The sequence below is a fragment of the Akebia trifoliata genome, chromosome 1 (assembly GCF_017979445.1).
Source record: "Akebia trifoliata isolate Shusen 1 chromosome 1, ASM1797944v1, whole genome shotgun sequence".
Classification (NCBI taxonomy): domain Eukaryota; kingdom Viridiplantae; phylum Streptophyta; class Magnoliopsida; order Ranunculales; family Lardizabalaceae; genus Akebia; species Akebia trifoliata.
The window spans coordinates 22,073,790-22,101,077 of record NC_141375.1 but is presented as its reverse complement, the minus strand read 5'-3'; the positions used below and the strand labels follow the sequence as shown (position 1 = coordinate 22,101,077).

General features: G+C 35.5%; 4 protein-coding genes across 4 annotated transcripts; 3 read left to right on the top strand and 1 right to left on the bottom strand.

Annotated features, from left to right (window-relative positions):
- Positions 1–9,593, top strand: LOC147410952 (glyceraldehyde-3-phosphate dehydrogenase GAPCP1, chloroplastic-like). Its single transcript, XM_086441965.1, has 14 exons — positions 1–240; positions 755–849; positions 951–1,018; positions 1,106–1,144; positions 3,062–3,162; positions 4,133–4,245; positions 4,629–4,728; positions 4,803–4,949; positions 5,516–5,576; positions 7,911–8,008; positions 8,095–8,237; positions 8,390–8,473; positions 9,160–9,249; positions 9,328–9,593. Exons 1-14 carry the CDS (start codon positions 136–138, stop codon positions 9,380–9,382), a joined length of 1,299 nt encoding a protein of 432 aa, XP_086298091.1. The 5' UTR covers positions 1–135; the 3' UTR covers positions 9,383–9,593.
- Positions 9,594–10,364: 771 nt separating this feature from the next.
- LOC147410951 (Pentatricopeptide repeat (PPR-like) superfamily protein) lies at positions 10,365–13,386 on the bottom strand. Its single transcript, XM_086441955.1, has one exon. It carries the CDS (start codon positions 13,172–13,174, stop codon positions 11,075–11,077), a length of 2,100 nt encoding a protein of 699 aa, XP_086298081.1. The 5' UTR covers positions 13,175–13,386; the 3' UTR covers positions 10,365–11,074.
- Positions 13,387–19,183: 5,797 nt separating this feature from the next.
- On the top strand, positions 19,184–22,936 carry LOC147410950 (putative B3 domain-containing protein Os03g0621600). The gene is made up of 4 exons (XM_086429560.1): positions 19,184–19,630; positions 20,589–20,970; positions 21,526–21,611; positions 22,772–22,936. The coding sequence occupies exons 1-4, from the start codon at positions 19,511–19,513 to the stop codon at positions 22,934–22,936; spliced, it is 753 nt and encodes a 250-aa protein (XP_086285686.1). The 5' UTR covers positions 19,184–19,510.
- Positions 22,937–23,081: 145 nt separating this feature from the next.
- Positions 23,082–24,226, top strand: LOC147410949 (B3 domain-containing protein Os11g0197600-like). The gene is made up of 2 exons (XM_086429472.1): positions 23,082–23,138; positions 23,891–24,226. The coding sequence occupies exons 1-2, from the start codon at positions 23,082–23,084 to the stop codon at positions 24,224–24,226; spliced, it is 393 nt and encodes a 130-aa protein (XP_086285598.1).
- Positions 24,227–27,288: the final 3,062 nt, after the last annotated feature.

The window sequence follows — 27,288 nt, the reverse complement described above, 5'->3', positions numbered from 1 at the left end:
TCACGAAGACAGGGCGACAGGGCAGGCAGACTTCGCTTTAAAAATAATCTCTGCGGAGTCGTGTTTCTCTCTCGATTGAATTTTAGGGTTTTGGTTTTTCGATCGATAGATCTAAGGAGACGAAGCTAGTCCGTAATGGCTCTCTCTACTTTGATTGGATCGGCAACTCCTCTTATCGAAGGATCTCGTGCTGAGGTCTCTCAGATTGATTGCAGAGTTCCAGCTCATGGTCGATTCAAGGCGAGTTTCGATAATGAAAATTGAAATTTTTCTGAAGAAATTTCCATGTTTTTTAATCCCTTTTTTGTTTGTTTTTTCTTTTTGGGAAGAAATTTTGGATTTCGGTTTTTTGAGGTATTTTTTTCATTCATGAATAAATGCTATTTTTTGGGTACTTCTTCCTTGTTTTATGAAGTTTTTTTTTGGGCAAAAATACTAGGTAAGATTGTGGATTTTTATTTTTATTTTTTTTGGTTCTTCTTCAGTGTGTTTTCGGAAGAAATCCATGAAAAAAGAACTCTTTTTTTTATCCTTCTCTGTGTTATGAATTATGATTTCTGTTTTTGCTCCATTTCGATGTTTTTATCCCTATTTTTGTTCGTTCTAAGGATTGTGATTTTTTGAAGTTGTTCTTCATCATGAATAAACTTTTTTTTTTTTTCCATTTTTATTTGTTTTTCTTTTTTGTGTTATGTGTTATAATTTCTGTTTTTCTTCCATTTTCATGTTTTATTTTGGATTTTATTGTCATTAGGTATCGTTCGGTGGGGTTAATCGCAATCTGCAATCCTCTATGATTCAGAAGAGCATGTTTGGTACCCCTGTTTCTGCTGAATTATCTTCCATACAGTTGAGTAATAATTCTATTCAATTGTTTGATGATGTATGTTCAGTGATTTCTTTTTGTAATTCAACACTAAAGCCTCATCTTCCTTATCTGAAATATACAGAAAATCCATTACCAAAACCATTCAGCCCATCAGAGCTACGGTTACGGAGATGCCCCCACCAGTTCAGAGTGAGAACCCTCTTTTCACACTTGTCGTATAATTCTCTTTTAAGTTGGCGAAAGTATTTTACTATATATACATTTTGGTTTGTTTAGAATCATGGAGCACTGGAAAGACAAAGATTGGGATCAATGGTATGCTGCGTGTTTTTTATTTTTATTTTTTATGATTTCCATTATTTTTGGATTTTATTCACTATGTTATGAAATTCTTCTTCAAGTGGATGTTCTTTTGCATTCATTGATTTAATCATTAAAAGAATGGGATTTTCTTTTTGTTACTCATCAATTGGAAAGAGATTGAATTTGTAGTGCCGATGCTACACAAAGTGTTTTGTGTTGGAAACATTACCTTTTTTTCTTGTGTGGTCTTAGTGAGTTCATCTCGGTGAATCAACATTCAACAATTGTAGATTTTAAGGTTATATCCAATATAAAGCTTCACAAGTCACCGCTACTCAATTTCACTAAATGTCAACTTTTGGGTCATCTATTCCCTTGAAAGTACCATCCACTTGTAGGAACGACCCTCTTAAATTATCCAAGGGTGAAGGTGTTTGGAACCCAAACCAAGACATAGTCTTGAGGCATTCTTGAGAAAATTCATAATTTTGTGCATAGATGGAACATATTGTAACATGCTTTAACCATTACAATATATTATTTATGTCGGTATCTGGTGTAAATCTACCTTCTTGTTACTTATAGGTGCATTATATTACACACACACACACACACACATATGTATATGATAAATTGTCTTGAGTTTTCTGTTATAGAGTTCCTAGTTACTTCTAATTTATGCTAGGGATTAACTTTGGGTAGGTCCCTTGGTGTCTGTAACTTGGAGGATGACATAGTGTCAGTTGATGGCACTAGATTTGGAATCAATAACAAACAACAACAGAGCCTTATCCCAAAGATTTGGAGCAGCTAAAAAGATCTTGCTCCTCCATTATTCTATGTCCATAGCCAAGTCTTTAGTTATTTAGAGTGTAGATAGGTAATTAAGGCTGAAGAAAAAACCCAGGGAATTGCATTAAAGTCCAAGGGCTTCAAAATAAGTAGTGCCATGGCTCCATCAGTTCAGGCAAGGATCAAATTTAAGGTTGGGAATGAGAACCAAGTCTAAGGCCGGGAATGGGAATAGAGAGAGAGAGTGAGATTTTGCGAGAACTAGTGGTTTGGTCATCAACCCTTATGGATCAATTCCCAAACTTGTATGGATTGTCCACTAAGAAATGTTGGTTGAGTTGGGATTACGGTTTTAGAAGAGCTTTTAGTGATTGGGAAATGGAAGAACTAAATGGGTTGATTGTGGCTGTATAACATGGCTCTCAATAAGGATCATAGTGATAGTTGGAGCTGGGAAAGGACCAAGAGTAGGACTTTTTCGGTGAGCTCTTTCTACATGTTTTCATTAGAGTGGCTTATCGCTCTTGAACCTTCACTAAAGTGGCTTTTCCATAAAGTTAGAATTGGATAGCTAAAGTGGATGTGTGCTTTTGGAGTGCTAATGTGATTTATACATCATAATCATATTAAAAGAATTTTTAAAAGGAAAATTTTCTAAGACAACGATAAGATTGAATATGCCTTATGGTGTTAAATGTTGGACTATCAAGAAAGAATTGTTAAGCTGACGGAATTTGACATTTTGAAGGAAACAAAATGATATATTGGAAAAATTAATTATAAAGTTCTTCACACAATGAAGATTTGTTACATTAAACTACTCTAAATGATTAATGGAGATAAAAATGTGATATTTGATACCATTATATATGAAATAATACTAATTTAAACCATGAGACTAATATTAATTTCAAATATTGTCATTGTCTAATAAATACAACTAATTTTCTGGGGTGAGAAGAAGATAACCCCTACGAATCATAATTGTTCCTTACTAAAATGGAATGCATTGGCTAAGATGGTTTTAAATAGAAGACTATAGTGACCAATTCTTTTGGGAAGGTGGTGATGGGTCTATTTGAAATCCTAAAGCATAAAATGTTTTATTTTTAAAATTTTTAAATTTGTTTCATGCAGGTTTTGGTCGGATTGGAAGGTTGGTTTTACGTGTAGCGACAGCTAGGGATGATATCGAAGTGGTAGCAGTCAATGATCCATTTGTTGATGCTAAGTACATGGTGAGGAATTGTATTGCATGCCTTTTTTTTTCCCTTCTTTTCCGTTTTTTTAGCTTCTGCTGATGCTGATGGAGTAAAGTTCTACAATCAGTTCACTATTTTAGGATCTTTGGTTGATAAAAAAGTTACCAGTTTAATTCTTCAGTGTGTTTTTCTTGGAGTTGTATCTACAACTCAGCAATTATTTTTTAGCAGTTTTTGTGTGTGCCTTATTCATTTCATAAATCACCTGTTGGATAAACCAATATAATTGTTAGTGGAATCAGGTATTGTTGTATGCAGATTGAAAGATGTTTGTTGGATTAGCTTAAAGTTTGCTATATATATCGAAATAGTTCAGTTGAATGAATCAATGGTATGCACTTCCCTTTGGTTCAATAACATCTGGAGCATTCTTTCGCTGTCCCCAAAATAATCAGAAGTTATATTATCTTAATCATTTGTAAAATCCACTGTTATCATACCCCTGGTGTAATAATAACACCTCAAAGTGAGTCCATGGCTTTGGGAATAATTTTACTAAAACACCTTATGTGTTTTTTTCCCAAATCAAAGCATTTTAATGATGTTATCCTTGGAAGTACCCCAGGGTTATGACATAGTCGGGCCTTGCAAAAAATAATTTTTTTTGTCTAAATTGCTAAAAGGAAATATATTTGAGTTAAGAAAATGCTTTGCATCTTATGAAGGGTGCTAGTAGAGTGCACGTTGCCCTAATCAAATTTTGAATCTAGGGTAAGATCAGCACATGCTTTTTATAGCAATGCAGACGTCAGTCTGCTTCCTTATAGGATATGTTCAAATTAGTGCTCCTTTTCTTGGTAGGGTTTGATGATTATTTTATTAGTTTCCCTTTCATGAGGAAAGAAGAAAAAGGATATTAGAATTTGTATCTTGGGGGGGGACTTCTGCTAGAGCCTTCAAAATTTAAAAGCTAAGTATAATGACCGTACTCGTTTTCTCTTTCCAGGCTTACATGTTCAAGTATGATTCAACTCATGGAGTTTTCAAAGGAACCATTAAGGTTTTAAATGATTCCACTTTGGAAATTAATGGAAAGCAGATTAATGTTACAAGTAAAAGGTATCGCTCTGGTGATAGTTTCTTTTAATATTTTCATATAGAAAATTGCAATTATTGTTCTCTCCATGGGAAAGGTTCTGTTCAGGACATGAACACAGAGGTGGTTGTATCACCTATTTCACAAATCATTTGCATGTATATTAATAATCCTTCATTGGTACTCTTTTTTATTTTTATCTGCACGCCTGCTTTTTAATGAGATCAGTAACTTGGTGATGGTGGGAATTGAACCCAGGTCTATGGTATCATCATCCATAGATTTTACCAACTAAGCTAGCTGGTATCTTCAAAATGCCTCCTTATTGGTACTCTTATTCTAATGTTGAGATAATTACCTATATATTTTATTTACTGAAACACATTAATAACTTATCTACATTCAGGGATCCAGCAGAGATACCTTGGGGCAATTATGGAGCTGACTATGTTGTTGAATCTTCTGGGGTTTTTACAACACTAGAGAAGGCATCGTCACATATTAAGGTTGTCTCTCTCCCCCTCTGTCTCTCTCTCTCTCTCTCTCTGACCACTTATCTTTTTCCAATTCGCTTCCGTAGGGTGGTGCCAAGAAGGTTGTGATATCGGCCCCATCGGCCGATGCACCTATGTTTGTCGTAGGAGTGAATGAGAGGACATACAAGCCGAGCATGAATATTATTTCTAATGCAAGCTGTACCACCAATTGTCTTGCTCCTCTTGCCAAGGTTTGACTACTTCCGTTTTCTGGGTTTGCAAGTAATATTAGCAACTTATGATATATATAATAACTGCTTGATATTTTTCATGTGAAATCATATTGAAAACTATTCTTTTCTTTCATAGATCCAGTAATTAACGTAGACAATAAAAAGTGCCCTTTATTTCTCTTTATTTAAGCTGCCTTGTGGCGACTAGAATCTTGGCTGTCACAGCACATGATATGTTGAGTGTATATTTTCCTCCACTCTCGGGTTTGTCATACCCCAATTAATTCTCGTGACCCTCTTATATTCATAGTTCTCCCCTCTCTGAAAGATCGATCTTTTGGAGTAGTTAGTTACTTAACATGGTGGTATCAGAGCATTAGGTTCATATAGGTCACAGGTTCGATTCTTTCCACCCTTGTGTGTGAGAGAGGGTGTTGAGTGTATATTTTCCTCCACTCTTGGGTTTATCATACCCCAGTTAAGTCCTGTGCCTTCTTATATTCATAGTTCTCCCTTTCTCCAATAGATCGATCCTTTGGACTAGTTGGTTGGTTGACATGATACTGGTCCATTGTATCTTGCAGGTGGTTCATGAAGAGTTCGGTATCGTTCAAGGTCTAATGACTACTGTGCATGCAACCACAGGTCTCTCTCTCTCTCTCTCACACACACACACACACACACACACACACAAGGATGGTGTTTAACATATGCTTGTATACAATGTACTATTTAAGTATACATATCTCAAGTTATTTAATAAAAACAATGAAGATAAAAGAAATTTTTTTGTAACATTTGTGTACTTCATAACCTAATAAACATACATTTCTATTGATAAACAAAATAAAAATAACAGTAGACTTCTAATATCATATCATGATTGTGTTTAAGAACTTTATAAATTAGGTAAGGAAGAGGGATTACACCAATCCTCTTTTTAGAATGCATGTTTTATAGAAAGTCCTTAAAATAAAAGGTGATACTATTTTATTTTATATCAAAATAAAGTGTCACACGGAGGGAAATGGAGTGATTCTAGGGTTATGCTCTGTTCCATAAATGGTCCATCCATTGAGTGGTTTTGATAGATAGGATTGTGGACAACATGATTGTTGTTGAAAAGTAGGGACCAACATGGGAAATAGACCTATGGAGTGTACAGCACCTTGATCCCTGATCTTGGGTACAACATGATCGGCTTCATCTAATCTTAACATTATTCAGATGTTTCTTTGTAATCACTAATGAAAGAAAAAAAGAAAAGGTGCTTGGCAGAAAGTAGGGGGTTGGGTATAAGGGGACTTAGATTAACCAATAGAGCTTTGTTAGGAAAATGACTTTGGAGATTCGGCAAAGAGGAGTTTGTGGAGGAAGGTTATTAAGGCCAAGTATGGGGAAAGGAGGTTAGGTTGGTATAGTGGGGAGGCTAAAGGGCCGTATGGGTGCACTGTGTGGAAAGGAGTTCTTAAAGGGACCGAAGATTTCGAAAGGGGGATTAGTTTCAAAGCAAGTTTGGGAGATAAAATTAAATTTTGGGAGGATAGATGGTGCGGCACATCGCCTCTGGCAAACCAATTTCCGTCTTTGTATACCTGTTCTATGAAGAAGAATTGTTCTATTCAGCAGTGTTTGGTTGGCAACATGTCTGGTCCTACTTGGGATTTGGGATTCAGAAGAAATTTTAATGATTGAGAGCTAACTGAGGTAACATCTTTCCTTGATCTCTTGCATACGTTTCACCTCAACGACAGCGAACAGGATAAGTGGGAATGGATAAGGGCTAAGGATTCGAGATTCTCTGCCAAGTCTTTCTATATGTGGTTCACTTTCGATGAAGAGAGATCTCTAGCGAGAGCAGTCAGTTGGTCCAGGTTAGTTCCATCCAAAGTAGTTTTTTTTGTCTGGTTGGCTTCCCTTGGAAAGATTCTTGCTTTGGATAATTTGATTGTGCGGGGTTGGATCATTCCAAATTGTTGTCCCTTGTGCATGAGTGATGGGGAATCGGTTTATCATTTATTAATCCATTGCTCTTTTTCTCATCATATTTGGTCGAATTTCCTTGGTCTGTTTCTACTTAATTGGGTCCCTCCTCGTAAGTTCTCTTCATTGTTAGTAGAGTGGACCAGTAACATTTTCCACACCAGAAAAATGATCCTTTGGGCTATGCTTCCCACGGTTATCGCTTGGGGGGTCTGGACCGAGAGAACAACAGAGTGTTCAAGAATAAGAATAGCAGGTCTCATGCAGGTTATTTGGAGATCTTGGGTTTGTTATACCTTTGGTCAAAGCAAAATATAGAGTTCACAGGGACTACATTTGATGATTTTGTTTTTAGATGGCACTCCTTATGTAATTATTGACGTGGTTCTTTCTCTTTTTGTTGCTTTCTTGAGGCTCTCTCGGCCTCTTTGTTTCTTGTTTTTCTTCTCTGATCAATATATTATACTTTTCAAAAAAAAGAAAGTAAGGGGCATCAAAGTAGATTTTTTTCTTCCATCATCAAATGATAAACTCTTAGTCATCCAATAAACTGTGAAACCACCTTATTGTATTGAAAAACAAGGGTGACTGCTTTACATGTTAGATGCGTATTAGTCTGGATACTTGTAGTGATGCATGTATGGTATAAGCCAAAATTCTTTCAGTGCTATGTCCGTGTTACATAGATCTGCACTTGTGAGTTTTTTTTTTCTTTTCCATTTTGTTATTTTCGTTTCACTATTTTTTGAGTGGAAATGTAAACATTCAATCATGGTAACACATAAGGTGCAACTCAGGTGGATTGGGCTTGGGTTGCCAAAGCCTCAACCCGTGCCCAACCCAACTTTTGATTGAGCTTAGTAATTTGTGCCTAAGCTCAACCTGAACTAAAAATAAATCAGCCCAAGTCTGGCCTGAGGTTAGATTGGGTCTGTCGAGCTCGGGTTGGCTGGGTTTTTGTGGCCCTGGTAATATCAATTTCCTTTTCTTGTTCAGCAACGCAGAAGACTGTAGATGGCCCTTCAATGAAGGACTGGCGAGGGGGTCGTGGAGCTGCGCAAAACATCATACCCAGTTCGACTGGTGCTGCAAAGGTATTACTCGAAATTAACTTTTAAACAATCCTTCTCTTGGTTTGGAGTTTTCTATGTGAATTGTAATTATGCTTCTGTGGTTGTAGGCTGTTGGAAAAGTTCTTCCAGAACTTAATGGCAAGCTCACAGGAATGGCCTTCCGTGTTCCAACACCGAATGTATCAGTCGTAGACTTAACCTGTCGACTTGAGAAAAGTGCTTCATATGAAGATGTCAAAGCAGCCATAAAGTATGTCATTTCTAATAGTTTAAACAGAAATCTCGTGTCATGTGAACCATCATTTACAAAATTACTCTTTCCCTCTATACTCATTTCTGGTCCTTAATATGTTCATACTCATTTCAAAGTAAACTTTGATCAACTTTTAAATTCTCTCCCAGGTATGCATCAGAGGGTCCATTGAAAGGCATCCTTGGATACACGGAGGATGATGTTGTTTCCAATGATTTTGTTGGTGACTCAAGGTAGAATTCCTGTTTAAAATACTCTTTTTTTTCTAGAACTGTAGATGAAAATGTATTAATGAAGAAGAAATAGAGAAGGTTGAGAAGGCCTATCTGGTAACAATACACGAGCAGAAAAAAACAAAACAAAAAAAATTGCAACTCCAAAAGTCACAAGTTCTTACAGATAAGATCCACAACTTTGGTATGCGGCTCAAACTGGTTTCTCGATGAACATATTTGAGATTCACTAAGGTGGATGGCACTTGGTTTGTCACTATGTTACCTGATTCGTTGGTTTGCTTGGTTTGAATTTGGGGTTCGTGGAATGAACCCGGTTCGTAGGGGTAGGTAGAGATAATTCATTTCTTGGTTCGCTTGTGGATATATATAATTCAAGTATACAAGTTATAAGTTCAATTATAATGTTAAAAAATACCAAGTTAAATAGTGAGATATAATAATCCAAATTCTAATGTAAACAATGAAAAAGTATAATAAATTGGTTTGGTTCGCTGAACCTAATCAAAATTCAGTGGATTCGTGATTCGTTTGATTTTACTAACCCAGTATGAACTGTACCGTGAACTGGTTCGTGGTTCGTACGAGTATCAGTGAATTGGGTAAACATAGGTTTGTCACAGGTTGGTTTTCGATGTATGTCCATAGTACCATTTCTCATTTTCTTTTTGGGGACTTATTTTCAGGTCAAGTATTTTTGATGCCAAGGCCGGCATCGGACTGAGCTCCTCCTTCATGAAGCTTGTTTCGTGGTACGACAATGAGTGGGGTTACAGGTACTCTCTCTCTCTCTCTCTCTCCCTCCCTCCTTCGTGTTGCTGGTCTAAAATGTACCTTTACATGGTTTTGCACAGCAATCGAGTGTTGGACCTGATCGAGCACATGGCTTTAGTGGCTGCAAACAACTGAAGTGTGCATGGATATCTGTGGTCTGTTAGGACTTGTGTCATTGAGCTTATGGTGAGTGTATCGTAGATTAGTTTTATTTTGTTACAGAGGGGTCCAGTTTTGATGGATTTGTTGGCCCATTGATGTTTTTCTAGTGTTAGGGTTGTAAACTCTATTGTGTGCAACCATAAATAACTTCCTCAATATATTATCCATTTGAATGATACCTCAATACCATCATCTCTTTGATCCTTAGTTTAGTTTAACAGAGCACATAACGACAACGACTATACACTACTTGTTTGGTATTTTGGTTCTACATTTTTTCAGGATCCCCCATACTGCATTTGGGGTCTGCTTGGAAGGTGAGCCTAGCAGGTGGGAGTTCTGTACCAACTCCCAGGTCGGTAGAGAAAATTTTCATGACTTACAAAAGATGGGAGTTCAAAAAGCATATTATTGAAGGATATCGAAACCATATCTTATTAATTCAACAACACCTAAAATCCTCCAATCTTTGTCATCATCATCAAACAATCTTATTGGTGTCATAGATATGCCGACAGCTCACCAAAACATTATTGCCCAAATGCAGTACAAATTGCTCTTCTTGTTGAGAAGCTTGTCTTCCGCTTGAAGTACATGCTATTCTTTTGTTTGGGAATGAGCCTATGAAATGATGCAGAGAGGTCGGTAGAGAAATTTTTCATTATTTTTTTCCCTTTTGGTTTCCTTGGAAATATAGACTCTCTGCAATCCATACAAATCGAGAAATGTTCCACATTTTGCAACTATTTAAGGGTTAGTGAGATGGCCAAAACCACGCCTCAGGAGGTGGACATCTTCACTGAGCCACTTTCTCAATTTCACCCCCCACCCCACCAACCCTCCCACACACAAACACTCTCCACTGTGCTCCTAGCATATTTGCAAACCTTCAAAATGCATCATCTTTTTGGTTTTATCAACTTACTATAAATTCGTTTAAAGCTAGACCATTTCTCTTTTCTTTTTTCAAAGAATTCTAAGGATTGTCGAAGTTTTAACTTCCTACCTTACAATATGAGCCACTTTCTCCAAGAATACTGCCTGATAACCAAATTACTGACCAAAAAACCTTGATATGGACAATACTTCTAATGGAAGAACTAGAAAAAAAGTACTAAGTTTCCCCACCTTCAACCATATTTTGTCGATATAAGCTGATGGCTGCCCCCTTGACATGAACAACAGAGATGTTAGTTTCTAAAGGGGACCATGATCTTTCACGGAGTAATTCATTGTTTGACTGCATTATGTTTCCATGTATGCTGTGTCTACAACATTTTACTAATATCACCATGTACAATAGGCTTATATGATTTCAAGCAAATTTGCTCGATAATCTTATTAAAGCTATAACCATTAAAGCATGGAAAAGTAAAGTAGGAGACTGTAACCTTCAAAGATCTTAAGATCCAAATGAGAATTCCTCCACTACCATGGACAAGAAAAATAAAAATCAAGATTCAAGAGCCTTGTACAATAAATTTACATAATTTTATGGCAGCAAAATTTCTAAATCACCTTCATTTTATCAAGCAACGGAAATCAATTTCTATGGTACATACAGTTAACAAATCCATAAACATTCATGAGCATCATCTTCAATCATCAAAAAAGAGATCCTGGAATCTTACATAATGTGGTTCACCAAGTAAGATACTCATTTCCTCATCTTTGAGCCAAGGATGATCTCATTTGAATAAATCTTTGTGCCTCCTCTGTTTGCCCGGATCTCATAAGAAGTTCGATGATGGTGGAGTAATGTTCGAACGATGGCTTGATATCGTATTTTCTAGCCATGGAATTGAATATCCGACAAGCCTCATCAAACCAACCAGCTTGATCACAAATAGATAGAACCACTTTGAAAGTGTGATGGTTTGGACTGAAACCATTAGATATCGCCCGGTCAAAGAGATCGAGAGCATCTCGATACCTATTGTTATTTCCATATGCCTCTATAATTGCAGTCCAAGTCATTGATCCCTTGAAAGGGTTCGCATCAAACACCAACTTAGACTTCTCAATCTCTCTACATTTCCCATACATTTTCACAATCTCGGCAGAAACGAAAGGAATGAACACAAAATCCTTCTTCAAGACTTGTCCGTGTAACTCCTTCCCAAGCTTCGAGATCCCCAATTCACCAGAAACGCTCAACATCCTTGAAATGGCAACAGAATCCGGCCTATGCTTCGAAAGCTGCATCAACCTAAACACTACTAACGCTTCATCAAAACATAGATTCTCTATATAGGAATCTATCATCGCCGTCCATGAGATTACATTCCTCTTCTCCATTCCATCAAATAACTTGCAAGAATACTCTAAGCTTCCACACCTTGAATACATAACCATCAAAGAGGTAACAATAGACACATTGGGAAGAAACCCATTCTTTATCACATAGCCATGAATCTCCTTCCCCTGCTTTAAAGCCTTCAGCTCAGTACAAACGGGAAGAACAGTTGCAACCGTCACAACATCAGGCTTCACCCCTTCTTGTTGCATCCAAGCTATCGATCTCAGAGCCTGCTCGGACCTCCCATTTGAGACGTAACCTGACATGAGTGCTGTCCAAGAAACAGCATTCCTCTCCTTTGACTCGTAGAAAACCCGCCTTCCTGAAGCCATGTCACCACATTTGCTGTACATATCAATCAAGCTAGACTGAATGAACAGTTGCTTTCTATAATTCTTCGTCTTGATTACATACCCATGAACCTCCTTACCCAATTTCCGACCCCACATTTCTCCAATCACAGGGAGAATTGCAGTCAATATAACCGAATTTGGTTCAATTCCTTCACTTCTCATCCACCTAAAGCAGTCCAATGCTTCCTTTTGCAACCTATTATGAGCGAAACCAGAAATCATTGCTCCCCAAACAACAACATCTCTGTCAAGAATTTCCTCAAACACTTGGCGAGCGAGCTTAATCTTGCAACATTTAAAGTACATATCGATCAAACTAGTCTGAATTATGATTGAGCCATCTGCAAACCCATTCTTGATTAAAATTGCATGAGCTTTCATCCCTTGAGTGAGAGCGGAGGAACCCGCAAAACTCTTGATCAAGGAAGAGAAGGTGTAGACATTCAATTCGATACCCAATTCACGCATCTTCGAATACGTAAAGAGAACCTCGCGATATCGGCGACCGCCTTGTACGACATTGCCTCTAAGTAAGGCATTCCATGGGTACACGCTGCTTTCGACCATAGAAATCCCATCGAACACCTTCTCCGCGTCTTCAATTGATCCACACGACGTGTACATGTGAACGAGCTTGGTTCGGAGGAAATCGTTGTTATCAAGGCCGTTAATACGGATATGGGCATGGATTTGGCGTCCTTGGGTGAGGGATTTGGACCGAACAACTGAGGCAAGGAGGGAAGAGAAGGTTGTGGGGTTGACTGGGATGCCTTGCTTGTCTAAGTAATCTAAGATGGTGAGTGCTTCTTTAAGCTTGTCTTGCCTTGCAAATCTCTGAATGTCTTTGTAGGTGGAATGTGGGTTCTTGGAGTGGAGTGGTAAGGAGTGTGGGAATGCATCTTGTTCTGAGAATCTTTGTGTTTTGGAGAGAAATTTGAAAGATTTCTTCTTTTTGATCTTAGGGTTTGTTGTTGTTGTTGTTGTTGTTAGTGGTGGTGGTTGTGATGGTTGGATTTGAATGAGTGAAGATGGGATTTTATGGATTTGAGAGGGAAATTTGGGAGAAGTAGTTGGGTTTGTAGAAAGATGAGATGATGATGAGATACCTTGCATTGTGGCTCTCTTTGGTGGAGATGAACTCTGCGGTTGTACTACCAGGAAATTTTAATATCTAAGTAGGAGATTTAGGAGTTGTTTGGTTTGGATTCTAGAATCTGATTCTTGTATGTATAATTAAATTCTACAATTGTTGGGTTTGGAATATAAAACACTTTTTTCTGTAATCAGAATAAGGTATCCGCTAAGATAAGAAACATGATAAGATTTGGTTCTTGTTTATTGGAGTCTGTTTCTTGCACTTTAGTGTTAAAATGAATTTTTTTTTTTTTTTTGGGGGGGGGGGGGGGGTACTTGGATATGTAGTATTTCAATTTACAACTCTAGAAACATGATCAAGTAAACAAGATTCTAATGCTCGATGCCAAAATCAGTTTTAATAAATATTGTAGGCAAACAAAATTCTAGATTTTGCAAATTTGTTTCTATAATTTGATTTTGACAATCCAAACCAAACGCCCCCTTAACCATTTGGGTTATGGTGTCTAGGGATTAAGGTGATAGCCTCAATTAAGTACTTCAACATTATGGTAGGCTTAATTTTGATATATGATAATGCTTCTTAAAGTAAAATTAAAAATATAATAATAAATAAAAATGAAGCCCAATGTTAACTAAATTGACTCCCCACTTTATTATTAAGCTTGATAGTTTGGGAAGAATTATATTTGTCAGATTGAAAAACAAAAAAGAGAGATTCTATGGTCATGCCAACTTTTGTTAATGCCACCTCAATTTATATGAAAGTCCTTAAAGAATTAGCACACTTCTTAAAGTGGCATTACTAAAAGTTGGTGTGGCAATAGAATCTCTAAAAAAGAAAAATGAGAATTTAAGTTACAAGAAAAAATTTAGACACATAGGAATTGAAAGATGTGCCTTTTTTTATTATGCTATTAAATAAATATTATTCATTAAATTGACACTAAAGTTTCAGAATTAAGATTTTGACGATGATGATGACCACGATGACGATAATGACTATCTTGAGATTTATAATGGGTTGTTGCGGAGTGGTTTAATCTAGAATTCTAGCCATTCTAAAAAAACCTCTCAGGATCTTATGATTGTCATAGAAAATGGGTAGAAAAACGATTCTTCCTAGAAAAGAAGAAGAAAAAGAAGAGATTTTCAGGTGGATAAGTCCTGATTTTTTTTAAAAATTCAAATTATCACCCACACTAATTTTTCATCTTAGGAGGAAAAATGTTTCCCACCCCACACCCTTGGAAAATGATTCCCCACCTTATATCATATTTTGAGATTGAAAAGTAAAAACATAATTATATTCAATGATTAATCAAAGAATTATAAATTAATTGGTTGATCCCTTATGTGGAGTTGCACTCTTAAGCCGCGGAGTTCTAAATTTATGAAAGTTGGAAATAATACCGTAAAAGTTAATTACAACTTCAATATTTGGTTGCTTGTGAGAATTTACCTTAGAGTTGTAGAGAATTCCAACTTCAGTGCTTCATAAATTTAGATTATGCTTGGACTCGATAGTATAGATTCTTCATTAGGCTTTGTGGCACACCAAGATCAAGTGTTGCAGATCCACAACCCACAATTATGGTTTATATATTTAGTATTTAGGAAGTTATAACGGGTCGGTTACATATACCCAAAACTAGAACCTAAATAAAATATTTGTTCCAATTCTTATTAATTTTGAGTATGAGACCCTTGGAATCAAAACAAGTACTTGATACCCATTGGATATTTGGATGCCTGTCGAGTCTTCAATAAAATATAAAATATAAAATTATTTGTGTGAAAAAGCTAACTTGTAATTCCTCATTTGATAGTTGATACTAATGAAAAATTTTCAAACAATTTGAACTTTTGAAAAGAAAATCTTAGAAAATTATAATAGGAAATAGTTTGTTAACATTTGAAATTTAAAACTAGTTGAGTCGAGGGTCAATCGGACCTGGAGGGTGGCCCTAAGGAATTCATGGTTTTGTGGGGTTTCGAACACTTAAGATCTAGAATCAAATTAAAAAATGACCAGATTCATGATGGTACATTCAAAACTGACTAATTTGATTTCAAGTTTGTCAAGGTAATCAATCAAATTGGTACACATTGACACACTTGGGTACTAGGGCTGTCAATGGGCTAGGTCAGGCCTAACAAAAAAACTCACCTTTGTCCAATGCTGGGCTACACAATATGCCTAGCTCAGAAACCCGGGCCTAGCCTTCAACATGAATCACCCCGAATCAAGTGAAGGACCGTATCGAACATTCAGAAGAACTCTATTTAGTCGAAGTTGAAGCTGAAGGAAATGCAAGATAAGCACTTTATGCTGAATTTGATGGAGTGGAATCAGGGGATCCAGTTGACTATGTTGAATAATCAGAAGCAGTGATGACAGATTCAGTTTCTTCCGTTAATTCTATTATTTTTGTACATAAGTCGACTGTTGAGCCCACTTTGGCTCAGCCGCATCACCCAGAATGCGAGCCACCCGAGAAGCAAGCTATTACAGAGAGCGGCTGGAATAGTAGGGAGAGGAGGAGCAAGGCAGTAGAAAAGATAGAATAAGGGGCCAAGCTCCCAATGGAGCAAAGGAGATGGTTAGGATAACGAACTTGAAATGCGGAGCCTGAGCACCCAATTACTAAACGGGTCTCGTAATACAACCCAATGCCAATCCATGGTGAGTCGAGCCAAACCAAAACTTGATCCGATCGATAGAAATTCTTATTAGGTTTGAATTTCTATTAGGATATCTAAATATTGATAATAATGATGATCATCATTTGTTTTCTTACATCGAACTCTAAAATGAGTTTCAACTCTCATTTAATAAAACATTATAAATTCTTTTTAAAAAAAATTCGAAGAGTTGGAGAATTACAACTTTCTAAAGTTGTGTGTTTAAAATATGCACAAATATAACAACTTCCGCGAGTTGTCAATTTTGATCCCTACATTTTGCTTCCAAACAAGCCTCAATTGATTTGTAAATTGAATTACTAACCAAGAGATTTAGACCCCCTGGTTGAAGTCCATCTTTTATACTTATCAAGAATATATATCATCCAATGCTTCATTGGGATATTAGTATCCTCAATAATTTTCAAACACATTATCAGATCATGACATAATTGATAAAAAAATAATACGATAAATTATCAAAATGGGTTAGAATACAGAGTTATCAAATCAGAATGGATCGTTATAAAGTTAGGAATGGAATTCTAACATACTATATTACTATGAATGCAATAATAATAATAATAATCATTCTATCAAAGCAATTCATTGTGGAATGGGCATAAAGTGATCAAGGAAAGTAGTAGACATCCACATCTATATTTATATAGCCCATTTACGTCCTCAGTTTCTCTATATCTACTACCAAAGCATTCCATTTTTGGATATCTAGAAATATTGATCTCGAGGATTCATGAATTTAACCATCAAATGGGATCTATATATAGTGGTTATTTCTTCATCTTAATTTAAAGGCTTAAGAAGGGCTTTTGAAAAATTGTATTAAGTGAGAAATCTGGAGGATTTTCTTCCAAAAGGAGAAAATGAGAGACATTTAGAAGACCCTTGGCCTTGGGTGAGCCCATAACTATCTTAACATAACCCACAACGCAAAATAAATATATAAATAAAATAAATAAAAAAAGTACGAACGACATGTGATTTTGCTTGATATGGGAACTGATTTAGTGGGTACAAGTTAGTTTTACGTCCACTTCATCACCTGTCTTTTTTAGTGTGTGTGGGGCCCCATGGTCTTTGCAGACCTTCTGACTGTAATAGCTTGTTTCTAAACATGAATAAGAGAGACAGAGAGAGAGAGAGAGAGAGCCCTGAAGGGGTAGGGGACCAGACCAAAACAAAAACCCTAACTTTTCTCTCTTCACGTGTGTTGTTAACTTAGGGTTCACCAGTGATGCATGTAGAGGGAGATGAGTTGCACTAGCATAACAATAGAGATCGAAACCAACATGTAATCTTGTAGAGACCAAGAATTCTTTTTTTTTTTTAGGTCTACTCTTCAAGAATATCTTCTTAGTTCCAACATTTTCAACTAGGTCAAATGTTTGATTATTGTAGAAAGAATTAAAATGGGTATCATCTTTTCAAAAAATTACATAATTAAAAAAATAATATAGTATTTTAATATAATTATAATAAAAAAAAGGGAATATTGCAATTTTGCTTGATCTTCTTCCACCTTTGATTAAAGTTGTTGTGCTATGATTAATTCAAATGGGCTCTTGTTTGAGAATGAATCCTTTGAAGGTTGAAGCAGAATGGAACGACATCGAAGAGGTTCACCCAATTTTTAAATAGACACTCACTATGTGCATCATACACTCTTCAAATATTTCATTGAAGAGTGCGGATTGTATGCACCTAGGGTGGAGGATTGAAGCCCTTCTCCCACACGCCACCACTTACGTCGTGATCCAAGGAAATTTTTAAAAGGAACCTTGGATTATGACTTACGTGACATGTATTGGGGTATGGGAGAAGGGTTTCAATCCTTCACTCTGGGTGCATATGATCTGAGCTCTTCATTGAATTTCTTTGTTTTTCCAATCAATTTGCGAATTAGGGACAATTTCTCATCCTTACTCAATTCAACTTATATTAATAATGCCTAGATCTTTTAATATGTGATAAAGTACATAAATGTAAATATGGAACATGTGCCATATTTTGTGTAGTTATATCATAGAAAACTGTTATGAAATTGGATTTGGTCCAAATGTTGATATCGATCAAGGATGCAATCCAATTATAAACTACATATGGAATTAGACGAAGAATGATCTACCCATTATTGGATCAATTCTAGATCATCATCAACTTGGGTCAAGGGCAGAGCCATGCAAGGACAAGTGGGGGCTATAACCCCCAACAAGTTTTAAAAAATAAAGGGTTTTGATCAATAATAGAGATACCAACCACTTCTCAAATAAAGAAAAATACTTTCCTTATTAAGTAAGATTTCAAATCTTTGTAATGGTCCTCAAGCTCAAATGGGCAAATCCAACACCACAGCTATCTACATTTTATGGAAAAACTCATATTAAAAATAAAATTTATATATATTTTTGGATTTGGTCCAAAATTTTGAAAATGAACGACCACTGAATACCAACCAAACTCTCAAAATCAAAATTTAAATTTAACAGTGGAAAATAACATTATTTAAAGGATTTTTTAAGTTCATAAATTTTTGTCTCATATATCCCTGTGGCATCGGATCATGTTTTTGGAACGTGTATTGTCCTTAATATTTCGCCCATGAGTTGGTAATTATGAGTGAACTCGACATATTTCCTAGTTGCCTCGGTCAAATTTTTTAGTCAACTTACACAAGTGACTCAAACAACTTCTGTCAAGTGTTTTAAGTACTTTCCGACATTACCAAAATCCGTCATATTTGTAACTGAAGTTAGTGCATTAGGACCAATACTTCAGAAATTGATATTGGCCTTTTGAAGGAATATCAAAGTTGATTTCGATTTGACCCAATGAGTATTCCAAAAGGAATTAAGTAATGACTTTTTTTTTATCATCATCTTTTACAAGTTATTTGGCGTAAAAAGAAATCAAGATTATCAGTTGACCATCGTTAACATTTAACCCCTACTGACAAAAATCCTGGCCCTGCCCCTGACTTTGTCCTAATCTGACTTTAATTTCGATCCATTTGCACCCTTATGAACTCATACCAAACAAATAAAAATTTTATGGGAATAATCACAATAATTTGCTCTGTTGATCTAATAAGAAAACAAAAAAAAAAAAAATCTTTTAAAAGAAATACCCTGCATGTACACAACTCACGTGGCAAAAGCACAGAATTATAGATATTTTTCTTCGGGATACACAAGGCAAAAGATCAACAGTTTTGTGACCTTAGCATGTCAGCCTTTCAAATCATAAAATAATTAGTCTCAACGTAATTAGGGTTAGAAACTAAAGGTAGGGCATTTGAAAATTTCTACCAAAACCCTAACTGTAGTTGTAGGATTTCTTAAGGGAAAATGTTTATTAGAGTCTTGAAGTCTTGTAAGAATCTCTGACGATTGACGTCTTATCTTTCCTTACCTTAAAAGGAATAATGCTTCATCACTATACACTCATACTTGAATTTGAAACCGAAACCCGTGTCCTGTCCTTTTCAAGTATTGTGATGGTCTGTCGTTTCCCATTAAGTCTCAGCCAAGGTCAAAGTTTACTAGTTGAGAGACAGAGAGAGAGAGAGAGTACAACTTTTCTTTGGTAGGGTGGTGGTTTTGTGAATTGTGATAGTTTGAAGGAGAGAGAGAGAGAGAGAGAGAGAGAGAGATGGGAGAAAAGTGTGAGGTGTGCATAGAATGGAGGAAGCATTTGTACTGGAATTACTTTGAACCCACTAAGGTTCATTTCTTTGTTAAGCTTCTCCTTCATGGTTTTCATCAAACTCTTGTAAGTCTCTCTCTCTCTCTCCTATGGGTTTAAGCCTATTTTTTTTTTCATTTCCCTCTTACCCATTCTTCCTGTTTTCCATTATTTCTTTTAAAAGAAATAATTTTGAGTCTTTGAATCTGACTCTAGCCACTGAATTTCATCTTTAACTTGTATAAACTATTACATCAACCTTATCCTTTGCTACATAGAATATGATTTAAGATGACCAACCAAAGAGAAACAAAAGGACTAATTAGCAAACATAGTGTTCCATCTAAAAACGAAATCCTCAAAGACTCAAAAAAAAAAACAAAAAAACAACCACCCAAGAAAGTTAAATTTATTTATTTTTTTATGATATGTAAGCATGGGTTTTTATGGGTGATTTCAATTTTACAGATTCTTTAGATTTTGTAAGAATACCACTTCTCTTGTGTAAGACTTGCATAGATTCATGGAATTGATCATCTCAACAAAATCTAAACTCATCTCAAATCTCCATTATTGGAGTCGAGTCAACTCAAAAACTTGCAAGACGACTTGGATGAGTCAAATAAAGATATATTAATTTTATTTATATTTTAAAATAAATAAAAATATTGAACCTCTACTAGTGCTTGTTCTCCGCAAAATACCATATATAGCAAAATAACCCGAGGCCATTTCCGAGTTGACTCAACTAGCTCATTCCATTGAGTTTGGATTTGAGTCATTTTGAATAGTCTAATTGGCTCGGATGAGTTTCGAGTTGAGTTGACAAGTTTTAAGACTATGGTTTCACCTAGAAACAATTTCCAATGGAAAATGTCATCTATAGAAAGTCTAGCTTTTGGATAATTCCAAGGTTTTCCATATATAATATAATATGAAAGAAAAACTCTTTTCAATAAAAAAAAAATTCCTTAGAAGATGTTTTACTGAAAATTCTAAGAACCACAGTGTTTGAATTAAACTTTTCCTTGCACTTGCATTGCAGGGTATTCCAAGAAAGTGTGTTAGTAATTTCAGAGAAAAACTATCTGAAACAGTTGTACTCAAAGATCAGAGAGATAACACTTGGAATGTAAGATTAAGAGAAACTAAGGATGAATTATTTTTCGAAGAAGGTTGGCGAGAATTCGTTAGAGATAATTCTTTGGAAGAAAATGATTTGTTAGTCTTTAGGTATGATGATGGAAATGATTCATGTCTCCATGTGTTGATATTTAATCAAACTGGTTGTGAGAAGGAAGCTAAGGGTGATGATGATTATGGGGGGAAGACATCTCAACGGTCGAGATCAGATCATGTTGATCTCTCTAAATCTAAAGAAAGGGTGGTGGTGGTGGAAAAAGAAATAAAGATCAGAGAAGAACCTGGTTTCTCTATTACCCATTGATGCTTCTATTGTTAGCTTTCTTTTTAGGATCGTTTTTTTAGTCTTTTCAAAGCAGGAATTTACCAAAAAGGTAGAGTAAGGTTTTCAAAATACCATTTTGGTAAACGACGATTTTTACTAAAATGGTAAATTTTAAATAGTTTTATTCCTTTCATACCCATATTATAAGAAAACACAATATGTACCAAGACAACCAAGATAGGCGATATTTCTCGATCAAAAAATAAAATAAGATCATTTAATTGTTCTCTTATAATAGTGGTTTAAAAGAAAATTAACTATTAGTTACTGTAGAAACTTGCAGTTTTGAAAGAAAACAAAAATTAGCTGCTGATAAAAATGGTATTATACTAGATTTGCAAAATTTTCAAAACCTTATTGGCATGGTAACAAAACCATCTTTCTCTACCTTTTTGGTAAGATACCCAATTTTGAATGTGTGTTATATTGGTTATCGTTTCTCTTCTTTCATTTTTCATTTATTTTTCAGAATTGATATGTAATTCATATGTTGTTGAATGTTGCTTTGAATCAGAAACAAGACCCGTTACTCAAGCACGCGATATAGCTTTCCAATCAGCCCAAGCAACATCAACCCCATTCCATGGTGATGAATCTCAAGTAAGAAAAATTACCCTTAACCCTATAAGCTAATAGAAATTTTAAAAATGGATTAAGATTCTATCATTATTTATGAAAAATAGTTGAAAATGATATATTTTTTAGTGTAAATGTCTTGTATTCTGTTGCGCTACGCAGAGTTGCGGGGGTGCAGGGGTAGCACCTTTGCTAGGAGATAAATGTGTTTTAGCAACTCCCAATTTTATAAATAGAGATCACTAGGGATGTAAAACTTAAGAGAAAATAATTATTGTTCTTGTTCTGTTCCGTGGATGAAGGCACTCTGCCGAGCCACGTGAATACTTGTGTTCGTGCGATTTATGTTATTTTTGCTATTAGGTTTTTTTCACATTTTTAAGTTGTGTGTTTGAATGCTCTGCCTTAAATGTTGTCTAAGGCTAATATTTTCCATTTCCTTATAATCAATCTCTCTTTTCGCATCTTTTGGTTCCATCATCATCACCAACACAACTCAAGAAATTGATAAGAACCAAACCAATTCTCACCTTCATGACTCAATCTTCCCCATTGCTCTCATGGTTATATACAAATTGATAGGTGATGCAATGGGAGGGGATAGAGAAGCTCAGGGAGAGAGATCATGAGACAAGGAAAAATGTTGGTGTTTTATAATAAAAACTTGTAAGATAAAATAATGGGTGTGCCATGGTGAAACAATGTGGTGTGTTGATATGAATTCTCTATTATTTTACACAGAAAAAAAAAGACCATCACACCACCTTCACATTACAGATATAAATACAAAAAAGAAAAAGAAAAAAAAAGTTTACTAAATAAGGGGATAAAAATAGGACAATAACCTCTGACATCAATCACTTTCTCATTCTCATAACCAGTTTCTTTAGATTTTGAAAAAAAAAAATTCTTCTCAAAGTAGAAACAAAAATTGAAGGGCTCCACTAACAAATTAAAGGGCGTGTGATCATCAAGAAAACAGAATAGGTTATCTACATCCAAACATCACATTTAATTTACAGTTGAATGTATCATAAAAAGTTGGTGTGGCAATATAAGTTCCGAAGTATTAACAAAATAATTGGAAAACAAGGTAATTATTTGGAAGAATCATTTCTTGGTATTTATATAAGTTTAAGGTGGTGGTTGTTATAATGATGATGGCTATCCATATTTCCATATAGGAGGATGATTTGGCCGGTAGTGAGGGCTTCTCAACTAAGAGGCAGAGTAAGGAGAACCATGTGAGGATCACCCATGCTTCTTCTCCTCCCCCTACTACTACGACGACTACTACTAAACGTGTAACTCGAAATCGTAATTCACTTGACAAGGTTAGAAAGGATTGACTCGACTCAGAAACTTGACGAGTGTGTTGTATTTGAGAGACGTAGCATTAGTTGATGAGAGTAGAGATTGAATCGACACAAAATTAGAATTTTTAAGAGATGTTGGAATCCAAGGGCTTTTGGATAAGTAGAACTATGAACGAAAATGTGGAGTGTAACTTTAGCATTGACACTGAGGAAGAGCAATATCCAATTAAAAACTGTAGTTCGAAAAATAATCCAAAGTGATCAATTTCGTTATTTCAGGCCTATTATACATAACGTTGGAAATATTGATGAAGATATTACCCATAAAATCAGAGTAGGATGGTTAAAATAGATGTGTGCTTCTAGAGTACTATGTGACAGGCGAACACCAAAGAAAAAATTTGTAAGAGGGTAGAAAAACCAAACAGGCTTTATGGAATGTTGGACAGTCAAGAAGCATCATGTTAACAAATTAAGCCTACTAGAGATGGTTAAGTGGAAAGACTAGAAAAAATAAAATTACAAAGAATCATAATAAAATGACTTACCTCAGAAGGAGTCATTTTATCATTACTCAATTACAAATGAACACATTCTGAAAATTGTAGTAACATCAATAGGCGATTAACTTAGAAAAAAAGTCGACTAAGATGGTTTGGACATGTAGAATGAAGGCTGATTACAGCCCCAATTTATTTATTTAATTTTTTTTTTATATATTCACAAAAGAAAGTTGACGGAGAAAGTGAAAGAAAATACCGACTCTTAATAATATTAGACTTGGCTTTTGACCAAGAGGAATGGAGGAACAGGATTCATTTGGAACCCCAAATCTTTGAGATTGTTTTTGTTGATCTAAATTTTTGAAGAAACTCATAAACTAAGTTATCTTGATGTGTGTTTTCAAGTTTTAAACATAGGGGGTATAGCATAGGCATTTATTAACTGAAAAACCATATACATATATATTTTGTTTATGTTTTGCAGACAATCCCTCATGAATTGGCGAGAAGCTGTGTCCCTGAAACAATTAAAATTGCCATCCTCCGAGTTCCTCGGACTGCAAAGGTATGGATTGTTGGGCTTAATCATACAGAATTCAACTCAGGATTGAGTGGTGGATGGGCAGATTTCGTGATGGATAACAACTTAGAAGAAGGGGATGCATGCTTGTTCGAGCTGTCCACAGGAGGAGATGAACAAAAACGGATCGACAACAGCATCACCATTGATGTTTCCATATATCGGGTGGTCGAAGAACTCGAACCCTTGATTGTTGTTAGAGTGCCTCAATCCATGGAAGGGAAGAAACCCAAGAAGTAAGGAGACAAAGGTTTTTTGTTCTATTGGTTTGCATGGATTTAGTTGTAGAAGTTGAGTTTCATACATGGAAACAAGGTTTTTTGTATGTAGGAGATGATTTGACGATGTTGTTTACTATGTTTTTCAATCTTGATATAGATCTTGATAAGATGGATTTTGATAAGATGGTGGGGATGGGGCTTGAGAAGGGACCACACATGAAGGATCAGGATCTAGTTGAAAAATGACTTGAGAGTTATTTTATATATATGGCATGGTTTTTAATTTTAAAAGCTCTATTTTGGAATCTTGGGAATCCGCTGGAGTTCGGTCTTGATCATGGAAATCTTTATTTAGTTTTATTTTTTGAAATAGTTGTGATTAATTCGCTAACTGTTTCAATCTGTGGTTTAATCCTGACTTATTCACAAAATTAAGCATAGCAAAGATGAGGTTGAGATGGATAAGTGAAAAAGCCTAGAAAAAAGAAAGAAATTAGAAATGGAAACATTCGAAAATATATATAGAGAGACAATAACCTAAGAGAAACTCAATTGTGGTGATTTGGGCATTATTCAAAAATGGTCAATTACAACGCTAGTCAGAAGAAATATTTAAAGTTCTAAAAGAGCCAAGAAAGACGCAAAAGATCGTTGATTGAGATAGAGAAAACTTGTACCATTCAAAAATAATAATAATTTAGGAACACACTTTCAATAACAGAAGACACTGCCGTTGCTAGGGTGGAATCGATGAACAATATTCAACCAAAAATCCTTGAAATAATGCTTTGACGATAAAAGAATGATAGGAATAATTCCAAACATCTGATGAAAACAAACCAGCAACATTCGAAATCATCTCCATATGATAATACCAGAATTACGAGGGTAAATATTACATATAGAACTATTATTCCTGCTTTATAATATGATGTTTATGCACACTAGAAGACTACTAGAGAATTATGAGAATTGTTAGATAAGAAACTAGCTTTAAAACTTGTTGAGTAAACTCACTTGGATTTTGAGATGACTCGACTACTAAACTCGGTGGAACTAATTCTCCAAATCGCTCCGAAATTCAATGCCAACTCATTGAATTGACTAAGTTAGCTAAAAAATGCACCGATTCAGGTGTGAAACTCTACTTTCAAACCCCTTGTGCCATAAGTTTGATACCACATAAAATACTGTAAAATCTAAATTTTTGTAATCATGGTATTTTATAATGCTCTATTTTGAAAGTGCTTAGTATTTTGATTTTTTCCAACATCCCATTACTCCTTAAACCTTTGTTCTTACCAAGCTCATTGAGCATGCATTCTCGCTAAAGTGATGAATGTAGTAAAGAACACCTTTCAGCCATGCCAGGATTGGCCTTTGTACCAATTGAATGTTAAAAACGCCTAACTTCATGGTGACTTGCATTAGAAAGTTTATAGAGCAACCAACTGGGGTGTGCATGTTGAGAAAAACACTATGGTTTCAAACAATCTCCAATAGCATAGTTTAGAAAGTTTAGTATTGTAGTTTTGAGCTTGGCATGTTGATTTGTCAAACACATCATTCAATCTTTCTTTCCCATTCTCCTAGGGGATTTATTCTATTAGTTGTATGCATAGATACTATTGGGTTGACACTTAGTGATGCTAAGGACTTGGGTAAATTAAAATATTTCCTTGGCATTGAAGTGGCTCATTCGGCAAGTAGTATTAGTCGTTTGCAGAGGAAATATACCTTGGACCTACTAAAACCTGTTGATACACTCATAATCCTAAGCAGAAGTTGACTATTGATCAGAAAGACTTGTTGGATGATGAATAGGACACATTTTGGAAAATTGAATTATCTGATTGTTACCAAACCAAAGATAACTTTTGCAATTTGTACCATTAGTTTATGGAAGCTCCAAAAATACCTCATTGGGTCGCAGCACAATGTATAATCATGTACTTGAAAGGCTAACCTAACCGTGGCCTGTTGTACAAAGTCAATGGTCATACTCAAGTGGAGGGGTATACAGATGTAGATTGGACTGGTTCTTGTAATGAAAGATCCACCACTGAGTCTTGTACCTTCATGGGAGGTAATCTTGTGACGTGGAAGAGTAAAAAACAGACAACAGTTGTTAGACCTAGTTTAGAGGATAAGTGCAAGGTCATATTACACGTCTTATGAACTAGTGTGGTTGAGAACACTTCATGAACCAGTGGATACGCCTGTAACTCTTTTGTGATAACTAGACATATTGAAACATATTATCATTTTATTTGTGACAAATTGCTTGATGGTTAAATTACTATTCTGTTTGTGATGAAGATCAACTAACAAAGTTGTTTATAAGCCATTTTATTAAGAAAGGAGGTCGACCCAACAAAGAACTATATTTATAACAAGTTGGGATAATATGCTATATAATCTCCAACTTGAGAGAGAGAGTGTTCGGAATAACAAGTTATTAGTAGTAGGGGTATATGTGTAATAGGTTGGGATCAGAAGGCGATATTTATCAGAAAAATTTCGACACTATTATTGATCAAGAAATATCCAGGTACACAGTTTATTTATGAAACCACATAAACCAAACTTGTTCCAAATATAATACAGTGGCCAGGAGGCATACCTTTATGTGATAGAACCTCTAAATAGAAACTTATTTGAATTTAATAGAAGTGGAATAACTCAAATCAAGAATTAGTTGGCAAAACTCCAAACTAGAAAGTAATTTCGCAAGGTGCATGAAATGTTCTTCCACGGCATATAGCTTCTAGGTTTTCTCCAGCATAAGAGCAAAGGGGTGAGATCTCCACACCTAGACAAAAAAATGATATTCTGTCGTGTTTTCTGGTCGAAACAAAAGGCAACAAGATAGCTACCAAGGGATGCTTTACGGGCGTCATAAGGGTTCTTTATGCACCTTATATTTTTTGGGTTCTGTTACATGTGTCCCAGGGGCACACGTTTAGGTGCATTAAATACACCTCAAAACAAATTTTTCACTACCTAAAATACTCTTTAAAAAAATTCCTTACCAAAAATAGCCTCAAATGCTTGTTTCCTAGGTGTATTTAATGCATAATT